Source organism: Idiotropiscis lumnitzeri, chromosome 12 (genome assembly GCF_059441095.1).
Source record: "Idiotropiscis lumnitzeri isolate Australia: NSW breed Sydney's pygmy pipehorse chromosome 12, RoL_Ilum_1.0, whole genome shotgun sequence".
In the NCBI taxonomy this organism is placed as follows: domain Eukaryota; kingdom Metazoa; phylum Chordata; class Actinopteri; order Syngnathiformes; family Syngnathidae; genus Idiotropiscis; species Idiotropiscis lumnitzeri.
In genome coordinates, this window is record NC_142402.1 from 16,276,671 (window position 1) to 16,302,181 (window position 25,511).

Sequence of the window (25,511 nt, forward strand, 5' to 3'; positions counted from 1 at the left end):
AGTGAGAGTGAGGGGTTTGTGCTTCAGAACGTTTGGTAAAATTATGTACCGGTACAAATACTTTTATACTAGTTGCATTTTGAATTGTTAGAATTTTACAGAAATACTTCAGTCCAGATTTCTACATAGAAATTGTGGTGGGGTGAATCATGAAGGATCTGTTTAAGACAATATAGATTTTGTTAAAAATAAAAATTAGGGGGGATGTTGGTGCATGTTACATGCTGACAAACATGTTAAAGCCTCAGACAAAAATCCAAATAGGATTTAACTAAAAACTTTATTTGACACAATCGTAATAAATAGGGCGGGTAAAAAAAAAAGAAAAAAATTTTAAAAAGAAATCCCATTCCTGAACACATGATGGCAGTGTAAGTACAAGTCTTTCAAGTGGCCAGATTGTGGCACGTGCAATAGGGACGCAATGATGCAGAAACGTCCAGATGGTGCAGAATTATTCTCACCACAAATTCTCTTTGTTGCTTAGGATGGCGTAGTCATCGATGGCAGTCTGTAGGCACAAAAATTAAAAGAGGATTATTATTATTATTTTTTTTTTTTTGCAGTTGAAAAAAGTGTTGTGTCTGTGTCTTATATCCCTATAACGTGAAAAAAATATCGACAACTCTCAAATTTTAATGAATGAAAAACAAGTCACCTATATAAAATGAGGTTTCAAAATGGTGAAGAAAAAAAAATAATAATCTAGTGTCTGCTCTCGACACATCGGGTGGTCCCGGAGATTTTTCAGGCCGCAACAATGAGGCACTCTAAAGTGCCCATGCAAGCCTCTTTCCAGACACTAGTTGCCATTTTCATTTATTTACTTTGTTCTTTTGCCGTCTCTGTGTGACATGTGCTCACTCACGGCTGACAATGAGGTACTTGAACGCTAGTTCACAATCCAACGAGAAGATGGATTCTCGGTCTGTGGGTGTGCGCCGAATAAAAATAAACTCAAACATCGGCTTTCTTAACCTACCTGCATCAGCAGCCTCTCCTTCCTCAGCTTCTTGTAGAAAACGAGAACGTCTGGGTCTGCTCGAACCACACGGGGATCAAAATCCATAACCCTTAAACCCTCCAAACTCCGAGCCCGAGACAAGGCCACGTAAGCCTGGCCGCTCTCAAACACCCGCGCCAGAGAGATTTCCACACAGTCTAACGTCATCCCCTGAAAGAAATGAAGGAAAACTCATTAAGCGGCTTGTTGATGCAACTGTCGACTGGGTGGCGCACTCTACCCATGCCGACTTGTCTTCTTCTGATCACCGCTCCCCCAAGTAATCTCTGAAGGGATACATGTATGCTTCGCCTTGCTTTCTCTGGTGTCGATTAAACATTGCTGACACGGAGGTAGTGACAAATGATCTCAATTACCTTGAGGGCTTCCCCCTCCCTTTTTTTTGTCTCAAACCAATTGTAGTGTTATTCTGAGGTCAGGATATTGAAACGTGCCGTCAAGACAGCAGAGTGATTTGCGGGCACAACAACAATTTATTACTCTCGGGTCATCAGAATGATAAAGCTGGAATTGGAAAATGCTGATTTACAAGATGTACACAACGGTGGCGCAACACATGTAGACAAACATTCTTATACTGCCCATTGGTGGCAAAATAATTAAAGTGATTTATTAAATCATGATGTACTAACTAATTATTTACCCTCCATTATATTATTGCTTTGTTTGTTGAAAGTAAAATATTTTCCATTTTCCTTAACACATGAGCAAAAACAATTCACAATTTTTTTTTTCTTTTTTTCAGGCTTTGTGTTAACTGATTAATTTTCCACCTGTTCATGCAGGGAATTTTGTCCAATGGACATCGCTCTGGAAGGTTGAAAATGTTTGACGTCAAGGAGAAGTCATCAGTTTCTTTTTGACGCTGTTGGACGGTGGTGCTTCGTTTTTACACCATTACTGGGAAAGGACGCGTGAGAAGTTAAAGGCCGAGTTTACAAGCCCTCCTGAGGGCGATGGCAACGTTTGGACTTTTATGTCCCCGTTCTATTCTGTTGTGATTCATTTTTTTTTTTTCCATTCAGTCAGAGGATCATAACGCGATTCATTTTTATGCGTCACCCTGTCACCGGTGTTTTTTGCATTTGTTACAATTTGGCCCTGTTTGACATGCAGACATGACGTTTTGATGAAATTTACAAACATCTTGACCTTGAATTAGAGTGATTACGCTTTAGGTCAGCAAGGACGCGCTAATCAAAAAAAAAAAAAAAAAGGCACTTTTGGCAGGGCAGACGAGCTTGGACACTGACGGAATACTAGGAAATCAAATCATTTAAATATATATGCATCAATGGAGCCAGGAGAAAAGCAAACAGCAAAAGTTGCGCAATCATCTCATCCATTATGGCAACGTGAGGTCATACCTCCATCGTTTGTTCATAAACTTAGTAGCCCACCTGGCTTTTGTGGATGGAAATGGCCCAGGCCAGCTTGAGTGGCAGCTGCTGTCGGCTCAGGTGGGTCCCGCCCCCGGCCTTAAACACCCAGCGCTCAAGCTTCAACACCTCCGTGACGCCGCACAGGAAGCGAACGTGTGGCAGTCCTGGAAGGTGGGATGCAACCAATCAGCTCTTTCTCAAATGAGCAGTTACAAACTGTAATTTAAAATTTTCCTTTAGTGGAAAAAAAAATATATACCCTTCAATTTGCAATGACCAAACCATAGGGCTAAGCAAAATTTATAAAAGACCACTTGTCTCCAACATCACGCAGTGTTTTAGTGAGTTTTCAACAGGAGGGTCAAAATTGAAACTGAAATAATGTTTTTAGATACAAATTCTGTCAGAAAGGTGGAAATTAAATCGGGCATGTTTAACCTACTGTTTAAAAAGGCATTTAAGTAAATATGTTTGAAGTGTTTAGTAAAAAAAAAAAAATCTGAAGTTTAAGGGGTGAAAATTCAAAAATAATTAATTAATTAAAAAGGTCCATGAAAAAGAAGTCAACCCAAATTTCTAAATTAAAAAAAAAAAAAAAAAAAAAAAGTCTGACTTCCAACTGGAAAATACCAATTATTTTATTATTATTTCCTCAGTAAAACCCTTGGAGATTGACCGGGCACTCTGGCTAAAATTCTCCCAAATACATTTAGAAGATAACCTTTAAATGTTCCCAGCTAAGCTTGCAATAATAAAATAAGTGCGAGCTAACCGTGTTTGCCAGACTCAAACGCCACCACAACCCCTCGGGCTCCGTTCACCAGGCCTCGAGAGACATCCAGGTTTTTTGTCAGCATGACCTAGACGACAAAAGAAAAACATTGCAACAGAAATTCAAAATTCTAATTAGCAGCTGGCGTGCTGACAATTGAGTGGAGGGTGTGGGTATTATGGGGAGGGGGCGCATTTCCATGCACGTCAAACTAACACTCACCTGCGCTCCCACTTTAAGATGAAGCAGTCTGCTGACAGGGCTGTGGGCGTCGATAGTCCTCACCAAGGACGGGTCGCTGTCTACGGCCTCGAACACTCGCGTTGACCCTGATGAACAAGAAGGCACATAAATACCGTTATGAGTTACAGCTGAAACTTTAGAAACAAATGCACTAAAAAGTTGAATACTGTGGTGCCTTAAGAAATGAGATTAATCATTTTTTTTTCATAACATTTGTACCTCAAATCATCATTCCCCATTGAAACGACCAATCGGTTTCGAAATGAATATTTGAAATAAGCAAAAAAAAAAAAAATTAATAAATGTTTTCTGAAGCCGAGTGATGATTGGTCATTATTTGAATCTTGATCAACTGTGATGTCATTTTCAGTCAACAGAAGTGACAAAATGGCCCCCGCTTGACATGACTAAAAACTGCTGGATTTTACCACTTAACTCATATTCCACAAATGCGATAATAATCAGAATGCCATGTTTGGACAAGTGAAAGCACATAGAAGATATTTTTTGAAAATAATTTTTTGGGGTTGACTTCCCCTTTAATTGCATCTGCAACTGTGGTAATTATTGTCTGAAGCCTCAGACAGAATATTGCCAAAGGATGTTTGTTAGGGAATAAATAGCACTTGGTGCCAAAAGTATTGAAACACTGAACGTGATTCTGAGATTTCTTACAAATAAGCCAAATGACGCAAACTTTTTGAGAGCAGCGGAAAACGACCTTGAAAGTAAAACAAACCAAGAATCGAATCGAAAGCGAGAGCAAAGGAGTCGTACCTGGCAGCTGCTGAACCTTGTTGTCATTGGTGAGCTCCACATCTTCCTTGTGTGTGCACAGCCTGGTTGCTAGGATACCATCCCTGTCGATCTGACGGTAGGCGCTTTCTATCAATTTATTGGTGACCTCCTCCGTCGCCCTGTGTGGGGTTGATCAAGTCATTGGGCCGAAGAAATCTGAGTATCGGAAGGCGCTCGGAGGAGATTCGATTACAAATTTACCTTCCCACCCTTACGGCCTGGAGGAGGGAGATGAAGGTCTGATCTGTTTGTCGCAGCACCTCTGTAAGCTCCAAGTTGATCTGGATGACTTTACGCCAACATTTGGCCTAATGAAGAAGAAGCAACATTTTAGATGAACTCCAGTATTGCTAAGCATGAACATGTAGACTTCGAACCTGTTATCATATTTGTTAAAACTGTTCGTACGACGAATGAATTGATCTGTGGAGAGAAAAAAATAAAATAAAAATTGAAATAAATACAAAATGAAAAAAAAAATATAATAAAAATTTTAAAAAATAATAAACATTTATAAAATATATATAAAAATTTAAAAAATAATAAACATTTATAAAATATATATAAAAATTTAAAAAATAATAAACATTTATAAAATATATATAAAAATTTAAAAAATAATAAACATTTATAAAATATATATAAAAATTCAAAAAATAATAAACATTTATAAAATATATATAAAAATTCAAAAATAAAATAAACAAATATATATATATATATATATATTTTTTTCTTTTTCTTTTTTTTTTTTTTTTTTTAAATCTAGTTTGAACTCAAAGACTGACATGGATGAATTTACTTCAATAACTCGACTCCCACCATTCAGGGAAATTATCAAGCGTCTTGAATATCTTGTGACGAATGCAGGTCAGGAATTAGTGCTTAAAACCAAAAGTGCGAGGCATGAACCCCATTTCAAAACTGCCGCCCATAAACTTGCGAGAGTATCATTTATCTGTACCTGGAAACAAAATTTGACCTTTTCCTTTCCCTTAGAGACAGGAGGCAGCTGAAGGAAATCGCCACAAATAATCAGCTGGATGCCACCGAATGGCTCGGTGGACCTCCTCACTGACCTGTGCACAGGGAGAAAATATTTAGTGGCTACTAAAAATAAATGAATAAAAAGTTAACTGGATGCGTCACCATTACAGAATGTTGTTAATTAAGATGTATGGATCTTACCTGGCCACAGACTCGAGCTTGTCAAAGAAAGCGGCGTCCACCATGGAGATCTCGTCAATGACGAGGTGTCGACAGCTGGTCCAGTGCCGGAGCACCCCAGGCCTCTGGGCCAGCTCGATACACTGCTCCAGCGGGGCCGAGCCAGAGCCAATGCCTAGATGCACGTCAGAAGTGCAGCGTCGGTAGATGATGCGCAGAAGAGAGGCACAAAGGTAAAACAAATTAGAAATGTCACAGTGTGAAGATAATGGATCGAAAATAAAGATCTGGGATGACGGAAGACAGTCCAAAATGACATTGATTGTCCCACAGAAGAAGAACAAGAGTTACAGCATTTAACTTTACTTAACAGTACGGTATTAGAGAAATGTCTTGTTGCGTGAACCCAAGTATATTGGTCTAATTGTGAATCTTTTGGACTTTTCCTCGGTTAGTTACGAAAAGTCACTTTTTCACCGCTTTTTGTAATCAGGCCACAGTTGTGTGCAATTTAAAATGTTGCTTTGATGCCAAGCAACTATGTTGAATTGAGGGGAGAAACGTCCTTTTGCCAGGCCATAGCCTGGTTTAATGGCATTGAAGTGCTTTGCTGCCCCCTTGTGGCATCTACAAGCAATTACATTATTTTTTTTTTTTTAGGTATCATCAATTGCGCGCAGATTTTCGCAAAGCATGTCTCGGCTCAGAACATCGGTCTAAATTGTATCTGTTTGACAAGATATCTTCAAGTGCTACTGAAGAGGACCAAAGCACATTGCTTATTTTTTTTTTGAGGGGGTGGGACAGCTAAAACTCAAATTAGAGGAAAACAGTATATCATCATCATTTCTTAACACATCCGACCATTTAATTTAATCTACTACTCACTAGTACTTGGTGAGCCCCTTCTCTGATTGGCTGACAAGTTTCAGCTAATAATATCCACCATAATAAGCTTGCATGACCCGAAGGGGCGAAACGTTAAAATCATGTGACGTTTCAAATGGCGTCACAAATATGGCAGCCAGATAATATCAGTAATACTTTATTCAAAAAAATGTGTCAAACATTCAGGTTTTTTTTTTAATGCAGCTCTTGTTTTGCTCCAAGTCAAAAGATGTCAAACTCAAGGCCCGGGGGCCAGATCCGGCCCGCCATTATTTTAAGTGGCCCGCAAAGGCAAATCATGTCGACTTGATATTTTCTTGCGAAAAGACCAAAAGTGCAAATTGGTTTAAATTTTATTAACAGCAAGATAAATTAAAAAAAAACAGTTGAACATTATTTTTTTCCTGGATTATGGTGTGTATATTTATAATAGTTTAAAGGACCATACATTTATGTGTTTAAAGTCACAATGGCCCTCGGAGGGGAAATAAGAAAATTTGTTTGACACCCCTGCTAATGAGGGTGTTCCAATATCCTAACGAAGCCTCCAGTAGAGTTCAATAAAAATACAACTTAAGCAAAACTCTCATTGTCAATTCTAACTTTCATTAGAAAGAAGAAACTCAGACTGACTGACCTGCAAAGTTATGTAGTGTTGTTCCTCCAATGTGACATGCCGCCACTCCGGTACTGGCGGTGGCAAAGGTGCTCTTGGGAGGAAGTGAGCCAATTATTCTCTTCAGAAGGAAGGACTTCCCCGTGCCTGAAAAGACACGCGCGCGCACACACACACGCACACACACACACAAGAAGTGAGAGAGGCCTAAACACAATTCTAAATGCATGTTTTTATTCTTAGGCATTCACAATTGCTTCACACGCCTGCTTCTGAGTTTGAAACATGTTTTTAGGATGTGGGAGGATGAAGAACATGCCGACAACCTTGCTGCAGGTGCAATAGAAGAATGGATTCATACCTGCGCTGCCCGTGAAGAAGACGTTCTTTCCACTCAGCACAGCGCTGAGGACGGCAGCCTGTCCTTTGTTCAACTTACGAGACGGCAGAGAGAGGACGGGTTTTTTGCTGGGGTTGGCTTTCACCTAAAATAAATCACAAGACGGTAATAATCGTAGTGTTATTACCGCATAATGAATATAGGAAAAGATTGAAGCCATTTTTAGTCTCATCTGACTTTTTTTTTTTAATGAACTATGACATTTAACCGGCATATCACAGATAGTTTTCACAATGCATTATTGTTTAGTAATTCAATCAATTGCGGAAATTTTCCTTTTTTATTTCCTTATTAAAGGGGAGGTCAAGCCCAAAATTGTCATTAAAATTTTATGTTCTATGCACCTCTACAATTCTAAACACAGCATTCTGATTAAAATCGTGTTTGTGGTACGTGGCAAAATCCTCCCATTTTTAACCATCTCAAGGGAGTAGCCATTTTGTCACTTTCTGTCAGCTGAAATTGCTCAGGGCTCAGGTAACGACCAATCACCTGTTTTCTGAAGTCGAGCCTTGTTTGTTTGTTACCTGAGCAACTGTGATATCATTTTCAGTCAACAGCAAGTGACAAAAAGGCCGCACCCTGAGATGACCAAAAACAGGTGGATTTTACTGCTCGACTCATATTCCACATATGCAATATTAATCAGAATGCCGTGTTTAGACAAGTGGGACTGCACGGAACATATAATTGCAACGAAAATTTTAGGGTTGACTTCCCCTTTAAGGATAGTGTTTATATACATGTATTGACAAAATCCCCCTGAAAAATGGCCGCGAATTTGATATATATATATTTTTTTTTTTACACCCGCACATCCCTACAAGTTTGAACAGTGAGAATATGTAGGCATTAAGGCTCAGGTGGCTAAAATATGTCCAACCGGGTGGTTGCGAGATTTCCCGCATGGCAACATGAGGCATTTATCACCACATTACAATTCTTATAGAATTCGAATATGAATAACGCATTTACGTTGTAGAAACAAATGTCTGAATTTGCTTAACAGGCTCGACCAGGCCACCTCATTGCATTACATAATTACGTCTGCATTTGATTATCATTTTTATGAAGGATAAGTAGTATTGAACAATTGTAGCAAGCTCGCAGGCCTCGCACAATGACGTACAGAGTCGGCTCTGGCCTCGAGGTGTTATCGCAACATACTGAAAGCGTGTACTCACAGGGCTAAAGTTACAGTCACTCCTTGGCCTTTTGACCTGTTGTCCTGCGCCAGTGGTCCGATTAGTGCGCTCCGAAAGACCTTTGGGGGCCACGTTACTTCGATGCTCATTGATCTTCTCGATGTCCTTTTGCTGAAGCGGGCTGATGGCCTCAAAGCTGCGGGGCAGGCCTGCTTTGAGCTTCTCTCGCCCGCTCAGAGTTTTGCCAGACAGCCCGGCCTGGTGTTTGATGCTCAGGGTCCTCAGGAAGAGGCTGAGCTGGTCAGGGGGGCAGTTGGAAAGGAGTACCTGGATGTTTTCGGGGAGCAGTTTGACAGTGCACTTCCCTTCGCGGGCGAACTTGGTGAACAGTTTGAAGTCTTTCAGAGGATAATTTTGCGGCACTCTTCCATCGTGGACGCGAAGGATGAGCTCCTGAAACTCATTGCGACCCAGGAGAACAGAAGCTTTGCGGATGACCTGCCTCCGGGTGGCTTGTCCTGAGGCGTTCAGGTGCTCTGTCGTCACACAACACTGCAGTTGAGCCCCGCTGTCCTCGCCTCCAGACATCACAGAAACTTAATTTAAAAAATAAAAATAAAAAATGTTATATTTGGGAAAACGCTTGTAAGAATCACAGAGAACTTCTTCAAAATAAGAGTAAATCAACAAATATTTCCATCACAGTAAAAAAAAAAAAAAGATTTGAATTAGTTAGTTTATCATCACATCTTTATTTGCAAATATAATAAGGGTTTGCTTCATTCATATTTGATTATATATTGTATTGGTATTGGTCAAGTGAATTTAGCAACTCACAATATACTTTGCAGCTAGGCAGTATGTTTTTCTGACCGTGTGACATTTTCTGCCTGTTTAGGAGTTTTCAAAAGTTGCTACAAGTTTCAAAACACATTTTAAAAATGGTTACATTTTTTGTTGTTGTTCTTGCTTCGTGCTTTTTGAAAGTCAGTCGCGTTGGCAGTCTGAAAACAGTTACGAAATCTAACAACAAATGGGTTAACGGAATTCTAAAGGATCTATTTAAAAAAAAAGTTAACTAAAACTTAATTAAAAGTTAACTTTCCCCACTCTAACGTCATGGATTGTATTTATTTTATTTCTCCATTTGTATTTAAAAAGACGGTGGGATTGTTCTTTCAATCCAATGGACTGTTTGTTTACTTCTTGACAAATACAAGGCGATTACTTACAAGATGACGCGAGCTGCAGTGCTTCATCCAGTTACGTCAATGCAACAACGAAACATAAATGTTTTTTTTTTTAAAAATGCATCGGTAGATATATTGCTGATATTAATCTTTTTACCTGTATACCTTCCTGCAAAACGCGAAACGGCGATTTCAAATAGACAGCGTGTACACATTCGCCCAATCAGATATGGAGACTGTAAGCCAATCAAAACGGGGCGATTTAAATATGCAGCCAGTCACAATGCGAAAGTAAAATCCCTCGTGACTTTCCCGACCAATTGTCAAAGGACAAATTGTGACGTCACAATATGTCAGCATTTACGGAAATAGCCGCAAAACTTCAGTTTCTTTTTGTTTTTAGCAAGGGAAATACGCCATTTTACTTTTAATAATGACGTAAAATACACGAAGAGTCAACATACCCGATCAGTGCATGTGCCGTAACTTTAAATTTAACTTATGCCTTATTAGTAACTATCACTGTAATATAAACACACTTTTGCGGTTTTATCATCGTTGAAGAGCATTCTAATTATCCAACAGAACAAATAAGTTCATTTTACCACCAGCAGGTGCCTCCAACATCGGGCGACTGCCTGTGTACGAACTGTAAAGAATGGTGCATTTATAGTAAACAGTGCACTGGTAGACAGTGTGCACTATTACCCAAAACAGCACAAGACATTTCTACCTCTGAATCACAAGTTTAAAACTCCTTGTTCCAACTAATCAGATACCCCTGAAGCATTATTACATGGAAATGGAATTATTATTTGTTTTCGAAGAGGCACAGCCTACAAACAGAGAGATTTGACTTTTCTTTCTTTCTTATTACTTTGCGCTCACAGCCTCAATTGCAGTCGGCGGCAACATGCATTCAAACACATTTTCATTACTGCTGAGAGAGTGGGATGGTCATTATTATTCCGATGGCATAGAAGGAACCATATTTGCAAATTTCACCTCATTTCTACCACTCTAATCATTAGTGTGATATATATTCTGGTGCCACTGCGGCGACAGTGTGAATAATGCTTTTTATATAAGTTGCAACATCATCAAATCGCAGCAATGACTCATAAGCCAGTGTTTTGACATTGAACAATATGACAATATCGAGCCATCTTTACAGGTAAGGTTTTTTTATCCCTGAAATTTACTGGAGCTCCAAGGCATGAGAATCTGCCCAACCTTCCATTTAGAAATCATAACGCTCCCCACTCCACCCACATGCACACACTAATACACTGACATTGACATTAACTCAAATTCATACTGCAGCAGATCCTCCCGGTCTGAGAAAACAACAGCACCCACTTTATGCTTTGCTAGGCCAAACACGCACCCATTTAAAACCTCAATTCTGATTGTTGCATCAATTTATTTCCAGGCGTCTATTTTCCTCTTTTCTGATTTCTCTCTTGGCTGCGCTGTTTCCAGTATACGCATGTGGACGTAAGATTTATTTGTCTAATAAGATTTCAGCCTCTATATGTTGCCATGACAATGTAATCTGCCCAGGGCCTTCAGAATCAATACTGCTGGCCCATGTAACGTGAACTCTATGAGCAATGGGACTGTTTCTTGACTGAATCACATTTTCAAAATTCAGCCCCAAAGGAACCTCGATGACGTCAGCATATTACGGTCGTCCGGTCAGCGCAAAAACTTTGCCGAGCAAAACGTTTGCAGCGATCTGCAGATAATAATACATGAAATAATCCCATCCATTGACATTTGTTGTGTTTGTGTCTTATGAGCTAAATATTGATTCTGAACCGCTCCAAATGATGCGCGTAGCACCGTTGTCGTCCATTATGTCGCCGAGAACAAAGTTAGGTTGGCTGAGGACGTCTAAAGAGTCAGTCTTGAAACAAGAGACATTTATCGTATAGTGGAGAAGACACACTTCTCAAATGCAATTTGACCTTTATGTAACAATGATGCTGCCCTCCAGCTATAAACGTCAATTTCCTCCGTTTGCTCAGTGGAAGAGGTGACTGGTTGCGGTTAGCTGAGCATGACTCACAAAACACACAAAATGTATACTCTAGCCAACTCATAATAAGTACTTGCCCGGAGATGAAATGACAAAATTAAACTCCATTTCATAATTCATTTCGTAGTTCACGTCTGCAATCACAATGCAAATTCCTTTGCTCGACAAAAAGGGTCTTTGCATTTCCAAATTGGCGTGACAAACCACGCCGGCATTTGCATATTCAACTCATCGGCGCTCTAAGACCTCACCGGTCTAATTTGTGCGCACAAACAACCTTGCTTGCAAGCCAAACGCCTTCCAAGCCGCATCAATCGCCATCATCCCAAACGGCACCCAGAAGATGTTACGATGTCGACAGAAATACGGGCTCATAACTTCCGGACCATAATAAAAGGTCGTATGACTCACCATCAGTGACACTGAAAAAGGGAGCGTCAACCTAATTGCACTTTTATACAATCGGCTTGAAGTTAAACAAACGATTTGGTCGGCATTCACAGCGCAGGAGGAATAAGAAATCCCATTTTTTGCATGACATCATCGCATTTTAGATGACGTTCGTTGGCGGCTTTGGAACACACCTGAGTATCCTGTGCACATACAATGAGAATGACAGTGAGTCAGGCTGTTACTGAGGCTTTGTATGTGCGTAGGAGAAGGCAAAAGCCTTGAGACGGCGCTGAAGAAACAAGCAGCTTTCCACGCTCCATCAATGGGACAAGCTGAAAGCGAAGCAGAGACTCCGATGATTTCGACTCTGGTTGCATTTGCATAAACGTCATCTGAGATTTTTGGGGGGGGGGTGCTGACGTGTCATGTGCGGGTGTGCTTTGACCTTCGAAATATGTGCTTGATTAGGAAGTCGGCGAGATGAACATGACTCTAATGTCAGGGAAAAATGAATAAATGATTTGAAAAAATTAAAAGAAAGAGCACGAGATGTGTTCCATTGGTGCACGAAAGGAGAAGGAAAATGTGGCAGTGGCGCATGCAATTTTCAAATATTATTCAACAATTGAAATTATTTAAAAAAAAAAAAAAAATGTATGTAATCTAATGGTGGAGCGGCCGCCATCGTTTGTTAGCTTGAGCGGTTTCTTCTTTTTTTTTTTTTCTTTTTGTGTGGCCAAGACCCTTTGTAACTTCCACTAATAACCCAGGTTAAACCTAACTATTTTTTTTATTACAATTTTGTTTTTGTGGCATCTTAGTTCACAAAGAGCACAAGAAACGTAATAGTTAAATGTGACAATAAGGAGCCACAAATCGGCTGAAGTTCACTGGAGAGAAAATGGATGAAGTTTCTGTATTTACAAAAAAAAATCCCCCCCCCCCCCCCCACTTTGGCATCAAAGTCAGCAAAGATGTCTTGTGTTGCCCTTCACAAATGGAGGAAGAAGTATGTTGAAGTGATACATCCGAAAATCTTTGTTTGATGGGGAGGAGCTAAGTTTAGCCTGAGTTGTTAACGGGAAGTCTTAAAATATTTGGAAGGTGAAAAAGATCAAGATCACAAATTACGGAGGTTGCTACCTTGCTATCTCCTTGTTGAGTTTCTTGTTCTACTGCTACGTTTTCTTTTTGGCATTTTTGGGCTGTCTAGATGCCACGTGGCACCTTGCTGCCACTCACAGGCCAATCTTGGAACTACAACAGATGTTTGTTTTGGGGGGGACCACACACACAATTAGTGGTGGAGATTCGGTTATATGCGCTTGTTGATCATCTTGACTAGAATGCACTAGACTTGTGTTTTCTCCCTTTTTTTTTTTTTAAATCAAAATCAGTTGAATTGGGGTTCACAAATACAGATTTCTAAAACCAGGCTAAAAGGGGCTTTGCATTTTTTTAAGTCACTTTTTGTCTTGCCTGTTCAAAATTTCAGCATGACCTGGCAGTAGTACACGTGTAAAATTATTTCTGAACCACGGCGTACTATTTTGAATTAGAACAAACCACCGCACCCGAAGAAAAACAACCAACTGGAGTTCTGGTGGTTAGTGAAGTGAGGCTTGATTTTAACCTTACTTTTAACACCGCAAAACTTCCCCTTTAAGTTGCCACGTGCGAGAGAGTGCAGGGATGATTAAACCAAAATGAATTAAAGTGTCAATCAACTTTTGGAATCCGATTTGACTTTAGGGAAACAATGTAATTATAAACGAGGCTGCCACGGCAAACACAGAATAATGATTTGCTTCCAAACCTAAATGAAATTTGTCACTCAATGTTTCGATTACTCAGTACAGCATTAAAAAAGAAGTTTTTTTTTGTTGTTGTTGTTTTGCTTCCATTTGTTTCCTTAAAAATGAGCTGTCACATCTTGAAGGCAGCATTGTGACATTTTCATGTAAAACGCTCTGTCATTTGAAATAATAAGCCCTGAGCACTAAAATCAAATAAATAATACAAAAAAAAAACAAAACGAGCCACTCCAAATCACAACGGGCACGCAGAATGACAAAGCGGCAGTGTGGCTGTTCTTTAACTGTTTTTATACACGTCAGTTAATTAGTTGCCTCGTGGCAGATTGCAGCTCTGCAGATTTAATACGGGAAAACAGACTCATGATGCAATCCAATTAGGAAGTGAGTTTCATACCCTCACAAACTTATGAACGGCGTCTACAGGTATAGGAGGAAAGTGACGTCACACGCAGAGCCAGGCCTGGGCTGGGCCGTCTGGACGTTCCGTTAAATTCCCAGTGAGCTGCTAGGGGGCGCTATTTCTGCCCGGTTAGTTTAAAAATCAGCAAATAAAGTGCTTTTGGTAGACCAGGCCTAGGGGGACTAACCTGGAGCGGTGTGAATTTTCCAGCTTGGGCGGCCTGCTTTGTGGAAGGTTTGGGCTGCTAATTCGTGTGGAATGGATCATACAAGAATTCGCTAAGGAGCAAGTGTCGCTCTTGCTTTTCATTTGGGGCAAAAATCTATTCAGAATAGTTTTTGTATTTATTTTTTTTTCCATTTTATACAAAAATTACTAAAAAAAATAAATAATTCCATCAAATCCTTTCCCAAAATGAATTGAAAATTGGTTGCGTACGAAATTATTTGTACTTCCATGACTGATCTCCAATTACAATTTTTAATAGACTATATCCAGCTCTATAAAAGAAAAAAAATAAATAAAAAGACCACAGCAAATTTGTCAGTTATTCTGATTTTGCTACTCCAAATACAACACATTTTTGTCATCATTTTAGCTCAGGTACAATTAACTCATTCACTACCAGCCGAGTAAAAAAAAATAAAATGGTTCTTTGACGTCTTTAGCCGTCAATGGCAGTAAATGAGTTAACTATGACTGAGAGATGAGACGTAAACGTTAACGTGACCATTTTGTTTTTTTTTTAAACATACATTACCGTTTTATCTTGTATTTGTCGAAATATGCCGTAATATGTGATATTACTTGATAAAGTAGTACCGTTTATTTCTTTGTTGTTGTATGTCCTTTCTTTGTATGAATTTTCATAAGGACATTCTCATAGCGTGATCAGCCCAGGGGAGCGATATGCAAAAAAAAAAAAAGGTGCTTCGGGAAGGTATCCTTTCCTCCTACATTTCTTCACGCACACTTTCCAGTCTTTCACTCTCACACTCATGCTTTTAGAGCCTGCCGCCGGCCTTGATGTTGGTCATCCGTGCATCTTTTAGTGCTGACCTCCCACACATTCCCACCCCTCATCAGGATTCCGGATTTTAACCCTCTGCGCCTTCAACCGCCTGCATGTCTCTTGTCTTATATTTTATCTGTCTGCTCCTTCTTGCGTAAAATAACTTTTCATTAGACCCCCCGCGAAATATGATGTGCCTTTGCCACCTACTCCTCATGAAGCGCAATCCGATATGCATCCCACTCTTTGCAAAATGTTAATAAACTCATTCAGCCGCTTAGCAGGAATCCAGGACATAATGTGATTTTATTCCTCTCGCTGGCTCACTATTCAACAAATTTGGATCGGGTGTAACTAATCCTCAAAGAGGAACAGGTGGGCCAGACAATAGCATACAGTACTTCAGCATGGCAGACTAATATTATTTGAGAATTCCGCCAAGGGAAAGAGGAGAAGAAAATATGACTGCTTGGAGTCGTATTAGTAATACATATGGGGGATAAGACGCTCCTGACTACTTTTAATTTAACAGAAAACCCACTGATTAATGGAAAACGAAAAGAATTGCTTTAAATGTGATCCACAATTAAGTCTTTTGTATTGCAATAAACTGCTTCATTGCGATCATGAATAATTTTTAAAAAATGATCACGATTCAAAGCAATGATATCAGTTTGGACATTAAAGAAAAAAATAATTATCATGACAATCTGGCATGCAATAAGGAAATAATGTGTCATTGCCACCCATAGCGTTTGACAAACAGTTTGGGATGAGGCCACAAAAGGATTTCAAGCCCATCAAATCTTCACGTGACATCAATAAGAAAAGAAAAATGCCACGTAGACCAAGAAATCAATTGCAAACATTGTGTAAATGTGAAGAAATTCGCCAACAAGGCGCACACCGCGGACAATCCAAGTTGGAGGATCTCAAATATTTGGGTCCACTGCAGGGGGGATAAATTATTCATGTCAAAGTAACAAGGGACGAAGTCATATTTTAACATAATTCTCAAAATATTATGCTTTTACTGTCTAGAAAAATGCAAAATTCTCTGGGGTTGAGTACATAATTTAACATGCAGCAGTTAACTTTTTACACTTAAATGTGGTGATAATGTAAAAAAATAAAAATACTCATTTTAGTTTTATTAATTGCGATTAGGGCTAGGAAAAAAAAATATCGTTTTATGTATCGCGATATTTTTGTGCCGATACATGCCTCTGTTTTTTTAATACACATTTTAAGGTTAACACTTTATACTATTTAAGTATCGCAATACATATCGGATCGTCACACAAGTATCGGGATCCGTATCGGATCGTGATACTTGCTTTCGGAAAAATGTGAACAAATTGGAGAAAGGGAAGTCGCGATATCCATTTGTGTCTCGGATCAGAAGATTTAGAGTATCTCCCCTCGTAGTTGTGTGTCCACATTAAAAATAAATGCTGTTCAGAGACACAGCGAACGTCAGGGCCGATGTTCTAGATCTCAATCCCACTGAGCGGCTGCGTTGTTTTGTCATCAATGTGGCTCATTTACTCTGCGCTTGACATGATCGAAACGTCTAATATCCTGCAGCTGCATGGCACACAACTGTGAAAATGAACTCAAGAGAGATTGAAAATGAACGGTTGGACGTGTCCATCCTTTTCCGCTGACCATCCAACCTTGCAGATCAACTGAAAACCCCGCTATAAGTGGACAGCACAAGACGGATCACAATACGACGTGGCATCTTGAAGCCTTTCAGAAGAAATTAGCGCGGGAAACAAAAAAAGGTTTGCAGAGGATGAAAAGACAGAAACGGATAAATGAGATGCGAGCGCAGATGGTAAATGAGCCCTGACGGGCTGCGGTAATGAGCCTGGCCGGCCGACTACGGTAGAAGGAGCAGCATGATTGCGGTGTCAACTGTAGAAAGGCGGCCATAGAACAGATGAAATGCAGGAGATGATGACGTCAACGCGATTGTGGGCTATGGATGTGACGACGTCAGACTTGCGAAGCGTCACCAGCCAATTAAAGTCACCCACATGGCGCCATGACACATCTAATACAATCACCCAAAGCCAGAAAAGAAATTCTACTCGCTATGTTTGACGATTATGGATATATTATGACATTAGTCTGACTTACATTACTCTTAGAACTCACTGGAAAAATATATGCCTTTGCACTTCTCAAAAGTTAACTAACAATTTTCTCCATATTGCCAGATGCTCGTGAGCATTTTGACCCACAGAATATTGGAAAAAAAATCAGTTTGTTTCTAGCTTTTTCTGTTCTTTAGTAATCAGCAGTAGAACATGAATTGTGTTGACCAAAAACACGTTTCTGACCAAATTGTGGAGAAAACAGGTTTTTTTCAATTTTTTTTTTTGGGGGGCGTGAAAACAAACATTGACTGATATAAATGTGTTTTGCTTTTGTGATACCTCAAACTGGGAAACAGGGGTCACTAATCTGTGTGAAGCTGAAAGCAACTAATTCAAGTAAATGTAGAACAGTTTGTTACACATGCCGTATTTTCTGGACTACAAAGCGCACCGCAACACTTAAAAAAAAAAAATCAAAAAAATAAATAAAAATTATTTTGTACTGTGAATGCGCATTAAAGGTACATAAACAGATTCTTTAAAACGGTGCCTTTTAGTACGGCAACAACTTTACTAATTAAAACAGAACAGACCCAAGAGGAGAAAAAAAAAATTGAGATTTATTTTGCGCATTTTCTGAACTATAGAGCGCCCCTACTGGTGAAAGAAAAATCCACAGAAAAGCCGCACTGTTGTATTAGCTGCGTGGTTCAAAATCGAAGAAAAAAAAAATAGCGGGCTATAGCCCGGAAAAAAATGTATTTAAAAAAATAATAATTTGCTGTTATTATGGTTTAATCGTATAATTTTATTACGTTATTATTAGTGAGGGGAAGGTGTTTGGCTTAGTCGACCACAAGTAAAAAGATTGATTCATGATTTCTCGCAAGGATTAGGAAACAGACCTTTGATGACGTCCGTGCACGTATGAGCCAATAATTCCTCATAAGGACTCACCTGAAGGTGGACACGAGTCCCTCAGATGTGAGTTTGTATCCAGCGAGAGAGCGAGAACTTTATCCAGTATATGTGGCCATCAGCGCTACTGACGTTTGTGGGTTATTCGAGCAGAGAGGGCCGACACAAATTGACAAACACTCCGTAGAGGGATTCTCTCGGCCTCTTCTCCCTCCGTCATCGCTGAGGAGGAATCCACTTAGGCAGACAGAGACGGAGAGCCTCCGCCACCGCCGCCGTCCGCTAACAGACAGATCCTTCCTCCGTTACATATGACAAATTCTTTCATTTCCACAGATTCGATTTTGGATTTTCACAGTGCTGTAGCTCCCAAGTGTGTGCGTGTGCGTGTGTGTGTTTTTATGTCCAAGTGCGACACATGTGAGATGTGGCAATTCTATATCCGGCACAACAAACAAATCCATATTAAGAGCGTTGGGAAAGAGCCGATAGAAACGAGCCACAACGTTGAATCTGACTCGACCAAAAAGGGGTTTATGAATTTTGGAATTTTCAAGATATGAGTAATTATTTGTCCGTCCATATAACGATACTCCGAGGCATTTGTTATTCATTGCCGCACTGAGGATCCGATAGAGGAGCTGAGCTTTCTTATACTGCCCCCAGGTGGCTAAGGAAGCCACAGCAGAATGAGCAGCGCAGTGTGCATCCAAAGACAAAGTGCGGCAAAAAAAATAAACAATAATAATGACTCTTTTTAATTTGATTTAATTTTGTCAAGACAGTATGTTATAATCAAGTATCATAAGAAATAATGACGACATTTTGATTCAAGCAAACAAACATTCGTCTTACAAACATGCTAGCGGACACTTTGAGCGATGTCGTTGTCAATCGCATTAAAATGGGAATGGGCGGAGAAAAAAAAAATAAATCTTGGCCTTAATCCTAAAATGGGGGCTCTCACGCACGACACTAACAAACGTGTCTTTTTTTTTTTTTTTTTAGCTGAGCAAAGTCCTGAAATGAATAGCCCAGGAAGTGAATCCACAGTGCTAATGGATGTGCAATCAGAAGTTCAATAATTGCTAAACAAATACAGTTCAGGTGCTCATTCATCAGCCATGTTAATCACCATGGCAACAGATAGTTTTAAGAGGGGGTGGGGGGTTGGAACACTGAACTAAGACATACACAAGCAGCCATTTGTTATTATTCTCATTGCATGATCTCAAGGGGGACACAAAATAAGAGCGCAAGGCTCATTTCCCTGATGTACCTGCGCCGGATGCTGTGTTACACACACTCATTAACGGCATTTGTCCTCATGTTGCCAGAATCCGACGATGGACACAAAGAGAAATAGCACACTATGGCTAGTCAGGTAGACAAACCGGGACGATAATGGCAGAATCGCAATGCCCTTGCATGTCAAAGACGATATGTTTGAAGGACGACAACCTGCTCTGCACATCCGAACAGTGGGAATTAAGGAGAAATTCATTCATTCACTTCCTAATCAAATGGATGACATAAATGTTATTTTGAATATGGACCAAAAATGTGCATACGTGCATTTTTGATCATGATTTTTTTCATGGTATGTGTAAAAGAACCGCAAAGGGTTTGAATTGCAAATACGATGATCACATACTGTTTGGAACATAAAAATAGTAATCAAGGATGGCACAAAACTGCGGAACACAAAACTGACATTAAGAGCAAGAATTTGAATATAATTGAGGTAGTATGTTTTTCCAACATATTCCAAAACCCGCCCAAAAATTATTAGCCCTACTCCCGTTGTAAGAATGGGCAGTATAAGACATCTGCCCTCTTGTGGTGATTGATGTTATTACAATTTAAAACTACAGTCAACGCCTGATATTTGCACTTCAGCATTTATTGTATTTTTGAGGAAGTTTAACAAGAACTGGTATAACAATCAACTTGATGGACTGCACAATCAGAGCACAAACAATTAAAAAAAACTTCATATGCCAGAAAAGCTCTTTTGTGCTGTGGATTTCAGGCTTTTGTTTTCATTCACTTGAGTGAATACGAAATGATACGCCCCTTTATCACTCAGGCAGCCGCATTTTCATTTGTTCTTTTCACAAGTTTTAGCACCGATTTCATCTTGTTTCAAAACGAGATGAGCGCACAAAAATAAGATGGTTCTGCAACAACATTGCAGATCAGCTTACCTTTTAGCTTTGACATGATTTTGTGTATTTAGTGTATGTCCACTCCATTTAGATTGGCGACCAATCAAGGGTTGTCCAAGTGTGTCTAAAGTTGTCATCGATGCATATCCCCCCCCCCCTCGTCCCTCATGTGTTTATTGTTGTATCTTCAGTGAGTTAACAATACAAGGCATGGCCCCTCTCTCCCCCTTGAGACCTTGTGATAAATGCTTCGCACTTAATGATTTGACTCTGCTTGTAGAAATGAGATCCACGGGGAGCGGATGGCGCTCGCATGCAGCCCGCATGCACGTCACAGTCCTGACATCAGCATCGAGCTTAAATACCCGCACAGAATCGGATCGTATACACGCAAGCAAGCGCACCTCCATGCGGGATAAAAAAAAAAACATTTGAAGTGAGCAGCGAGTCGCACCTGATGCTCTTTCTGCATTTAGTTTGTTTTTGGTATGACATGCCGCAATAGCAAAAGTAAAAAGTGTTTAGCGCGTTTGTTGTCGTTTCTTTTCATTTTTTTTTTTTTTTTCTAAATGATGATCAACGACACCGCAGCGTTGGACACGAACGGTTCGGAGCCGGCTCTCTCTCTGGGTCACAACCACAGCGCGTTCCCCGTGCTGAGGCTCGAATCCCGCTCACTGGTCACCTCGGCCTCCATGTTCGCCGTGGGCGTCCTGGGGAACGTGATCGCCATCGTGGTGTTGTGCGTCTCCAAGAAGGAGCAGAAGGAGACCACTTTCTACACGCTGGTGTGCGGCATGGCCATCACGGACCTCCTGGGGACTTGCTTCACCAGCCCGGTGGTGATCGCCACCTACGTGGCCAGCCGGTGGCCCGGCGGAGCTCTTCTATGTCACTTCTTCTCCTTCTCCATGCTCTTCTTTGGTTCGGCCGGCATGTCCATTCTGTGCGCCATGGCCGTGGAGCGATACCTGGCCATTAATCACGCCTACTTCTACTCCCAGCACATAGACAGGACCATGGCGCGCTTCGCCCTCCTCGCGGTCTACCTGGCTAACATGGTCCTGTGCGTCATGCCCAGTTTCGGCTTCGGTCAGCATGTTCGGCACTTCCCGGGAACTTGGTGCTTCCTCGACTGGAGGGCGACGGATCCTCTGGGGGCTTGCTACTCTTTCCTCTACGGCGGGGTGATGCTGCTGCTCATCGCCGTCACGGTGCTGTGCAACTTGGCCGTGTGCAAGTCGCTGGTGGGCATGAACCAGAGGACCGGGATCGTCCGGGCCGAGGCGTGCGAGCAGGGCGGCTCCAGGAGACGCTTCCCCCGGCTGCAGTCGGTGTCCTCGGCGGCGGAGATCCAAATGTTTTGGCTGCTTGTTTTCATGACGATCGTTTTCTTGGTGTGCTCCATCCCTCTAGTGGTAAGCCCCTTTCTTTGCCAGCAATTTTTGGATGGATTTATTTTTGCAGAAAATTAATACGATGGGAGTCCTCTGGGGGCCCATTTGACAGTAGAAACGCAAAATGGGTAACACTTAATAATAAGTACACAATAAGAATTTGTTAAGCATTTATAAATACTAAAGTCATCATTTATAAAGCATGTTTCTGACATGAATAATCATTTGCATATAGTTTTTAAATGCCTTCTTATAAAGTGCTTCCCATCATCATTTTGCGAGGTATTTTCTTGTTCTGATACAAACCTGCAGTTCGACATTGAATGATTTAACACTTTTTAAAGTGATGCGAATCTCGGCATTACTTTTGTTCTGTCGATAGCATTTATCTAAATGACAACACTTTGAATTATGTCACCTTAAGAAGGTCTATACGAACTATATGCAAATGAGTATTCATGTCAGAAACATGCTTTACAAATGATGACTTCAGTATTTACAAATGCCATGCCAATAAGTAAGTTGTTTTCCCAAAAATGTTGGGGGGGGGGAAGTAAGAGCACTTATTTCACTGACTCACAAGAATTGATAGATGAACAACGACATATATGTACTGAATATTTTTGGACATTAAAAAGTTGAAAATGGGATAATATCCTGGAGTATCCATCTAGGGCAGTGCTTCTCAAATAGTGAGGTGGGCCCCCCTTGGGGGGGTGCGATGCGGAGGGGAACGCGTGTGAACCTGGGGGACATGCTTTTTTCCGCCACACTACAATAAATTGTAATTGCACATCCACTCCAGTAGTAGGCAGTGGCGCTCTTCTCGCCGGCGCAGCCTTCCCTTTTGCTGATCCGTCATGAGCAGCATCAACTTTAGACGGAGGTGAGCGCGTTAATAAATTTTGCCGGTGCGTCTTTCGTCATTTGTCAGCAGCCTGGGCACCCGTCATTCATTCATTCATTGTCAGTCCGTCATTATCAAGTCATCCGTCGTCTTTATTTTAACCGCACTTCTGTAATCGCAGATGTAAAAAAACTAATAAATATCACACACATTATATTCCAACAGATGAGAAATCCAAATTGATTAAAATGCTAAAGTTAGTGCAATATTTTTAAGTAAAGCGGGAGAAAACTGGGGGATGCCTGCTGCGGTTTCAACTCCTAAAACACCAAAAAGTTGTAATTTAAAGTTTAAAGGGCTTACCTTAACTCAAGTCCCATGTCACATTGCAGCCAAAGGCACAACCCTGCTGGATTCATGTGCCTCGGAAATCCATGTGGAAGCGGAAACCAACTTGCCATGACTATTGATGCGCCTTCGACGCATTCTTCTTCTTCTCTTAGTTTATGGCAGGCTGTTCGGTGCACTTCCACTTATTCCGTCAGTTCTTAGCGAAAAGGGCATCCATCAATAATGGACTGAGTAGTCCGTCGGTACTTGATCCGGGTCGTGACGATCACACTGATGAATGGAAACCCACTTCCGTCAGTACTTAGTCCGTCTTTTTTTTGTTTGTTTCTCGTCTTCGTTAGCAAGCCTTTACCTATTCACAGGAATTCAACCCTCCCCAAAAGTATTTGCAATATGTTACAAGTGGCTTCCCCAGTACAAACATGGCATTCTGATTAATATTGTGAACGTAGAATATCAGTTAAGTAGCAAAATCCATTTTTAGTCATCTCAGGGGCGGCCATTTTGTCACTTTCTGGCAACTGAAAATCACATCACAGTTGCTCAGGGAACGACCAATCACGGCTCACCTGTTGACTGCAGCTGAGCCACAATTGGGTCTTAGCTGAACCCTGAGCAAGTGTGAATTCATTTTCAGTCGACAGATGTGACAAAATGGTGGCCCCCTGAGATGTAAAAAAAAAACTGGCGGATTTTACTGTTTAATGCATTTTTTACAAAGACAATATTAATCAGAATGTCGTGTTTCCACTAGTGGGGCTGGAAAGAACATGTTAAGATTTTTTTTTTTTTGCGTTGACTTCCCCTTTAACTCATTCAATACCATTGACGGATAAATACGTCAAAATCCTTTTTTTTTTACTGGGCTGGTCGTGAATGAGTTAAGATGCTACTTGTATATCAATTGTCTTTCTCTTCGTGTCACAGGTGAGAATCTTTGTGAATCAGCTTTATGACCCTGCTTATATTTCCGCCGGAGGGAACCCAGACTACCGCAGCGACCTGTTGGCCATTCGCTTCGCCTCCTTCAACCCCATTTTGGACCCGTGGGTGTACATCCTGTGCAGGAAGAACCTGCTCTTGAAAGGCTGCGGGAAGCTGAAGCGGGCGGTGACCCGTATGAAAGAAAGCAGCGGGGACCATATTGGCTGGGTCGGAGGTCAGGACTCCCCTCCGTCTTTCAACACGAACGACACCAGCTACGCGTCGATACGCCGGAAAGACGCGGGGCAGCGAGCGGCCACCGGGGACTTGCCGTCCTTCACCAACTTCGCCATGAGACACGCGTGGGACTACGACACAGCTCGGGTCAACTTTCACCCGTTCAGCGTGGAAGCGAGTGCGGTGGCCGAAGACGAACACGAAGTAGAGGCTGATGCGAAGCAGCAACAACCGGGTGATTTGGCAAAGGCCTCACCCGGAGAGCTCACTTCTGCGCATGTCAGAACAGGCGAGATGGTCACGTGCACATTTAGTACCCTGAGCTCCTGTCAGTCAGTGAAATGCCTTTAATGTAGAATCCCAAAATGCACTGAGCCAACACACATATTTTACATATTTGAAAAATGTCATGGCAGATAGAAATATGATGATCTAATCTCGATTTACTCACATTTTTTTAATCGTTTTGTATGAATGGTAAAAAGTAGATACTCATTCTGTACCTACTGCCATCTAGTGGATGAACATTTATACGTTCTGCCATTGAGTGATGAGCAACGACCCAATATTTGTAGTAAATAAAAAGTAAAATTCCCCACGACACTTCTGATGACCCACTAAAGAGCAATGGCACAGTGGTTGGCTAAAATAACATTTTGATGAACACTGCCTCACAGTGACAGGTGTTACAAATGTTTTGCTTATATTATGAAGCTGAGAAGGGCAACCAATTGAGATGCTTCTTTGCACGAGGAAGTGCAAATTAGCACCGAACTAATACAAATTTCTTCATATTGGTGTTCAAAACTGAGGATTATGATCTTGTTAAGGCAGAATTTTGATAGAGCAATCATCTTGTATTATATTGGATTGGCGCGTGCATGTGATCCTGTGAATGATGCGTGTATTCCCCCCCCCCATTTTATTCTCAGTGAGATAACAACACAAACATTTAACCATGTGACAAATATGAAGGTTCTTGGATCCTTCAAGTTCCTCTGAGAAACGTGGACACTGTGAAAGAGGTGCACTTGGGGTGAAAAATGCATTTAACTTCTGTGCCAATTTCCAAGAAAGGAAATGTGTCCGATCATTTTTATACCCAATGGGTACAAACCAAACTTAACATGCACTGGATCAATTCGTGTGACGTTTGTGTGTTAACACAATGCCTGATGGTGTCGAGATGTACTTTTTAAACTTTTTAAGACACAGGCTGCTAACCTTCTCTGTGCCATAGAAAAGTGATGCAGACATGGACGACTGAATGTATACA

The 25,511-nt window shown here is 40.8% G+C and overlaps 2 protein-coding genes across 4 annotated transcripts; one reads left to right on the forward strand and one right to left on the reverse strand.

Annotated features, from left to right (window-relative positions):
• Positions 1-297: 297 nt before the first annotated feature.
• pif1 (PIF1 5'-to-3' DNA helicase homolog (S. cerevisiae)) lies at positions 298-23,726 on the reverse strand. Of its 3 annotated transcripts, XM_088311574.1 has the most exons (14): positions 9,783-9,838; positions 9,668-9,688; positions 8,475-9,031; positions 7,252-7,375; positions 6,912-7,037; positions 5,408-5,561; positions 5,184-5,298; positions 4,421-4,527; positions 4,199-4,338; positions 3,401-3,507; positions 3,179-3,266; positions 2,425-2,570; positions 983-1,174; positions 298-511 (listed from the first exon to the last, which is right to left on the reverse strand). In XM_088311574.1, exons 3-14 carry the CDS (start codon positions 9,021-9,023, stop codon positions 461-463), a joined length of 1,899 nt encoding a protein of 632 aa, XP_088167700.1. In that variant the 5' UTR covers positions 9,024-9,031; positions 9,668-9,688; positions 9,783-9,838; the 3' UTR covers positions 298-460. The 3 variants fall into 3 exon arrangements, with proteins under 3 accessions (XP_088167700.1, XP_088167701.1, XP_088167699.1); XM_088311575.1 differs by lacking the exons at positions 9,668-9,688; positions 9,783-9,838 and adding an exon at positions 23,087-23,726; XM_088311573.1 differs by lacking the exon at positions 9,668-9,688 and having other exon boundaries at positions 9,783-9,846.
• On the forward strand, positions 21,049-24,940 carry ptger4c (prostaglandin E receptor 4 (subtype EP4) c). The gene is made up of 2 exons (XM_088311576.1): positions 21,049-21,897; positions 24,002-24,940. The coding sequence occupies exons 1-2, from the start codon at positions 21,049-21,051 to the stop codon at positions 24,584-24,586; spliced, it is 1,434 nt and encodes a 477-aa protein (XP_088167702.1). The 3' UTR covers positions 24,587-24,940.
• The last annotated feature ends 571 nt before the right edge of the window (positions 24,941-25,511 follow it).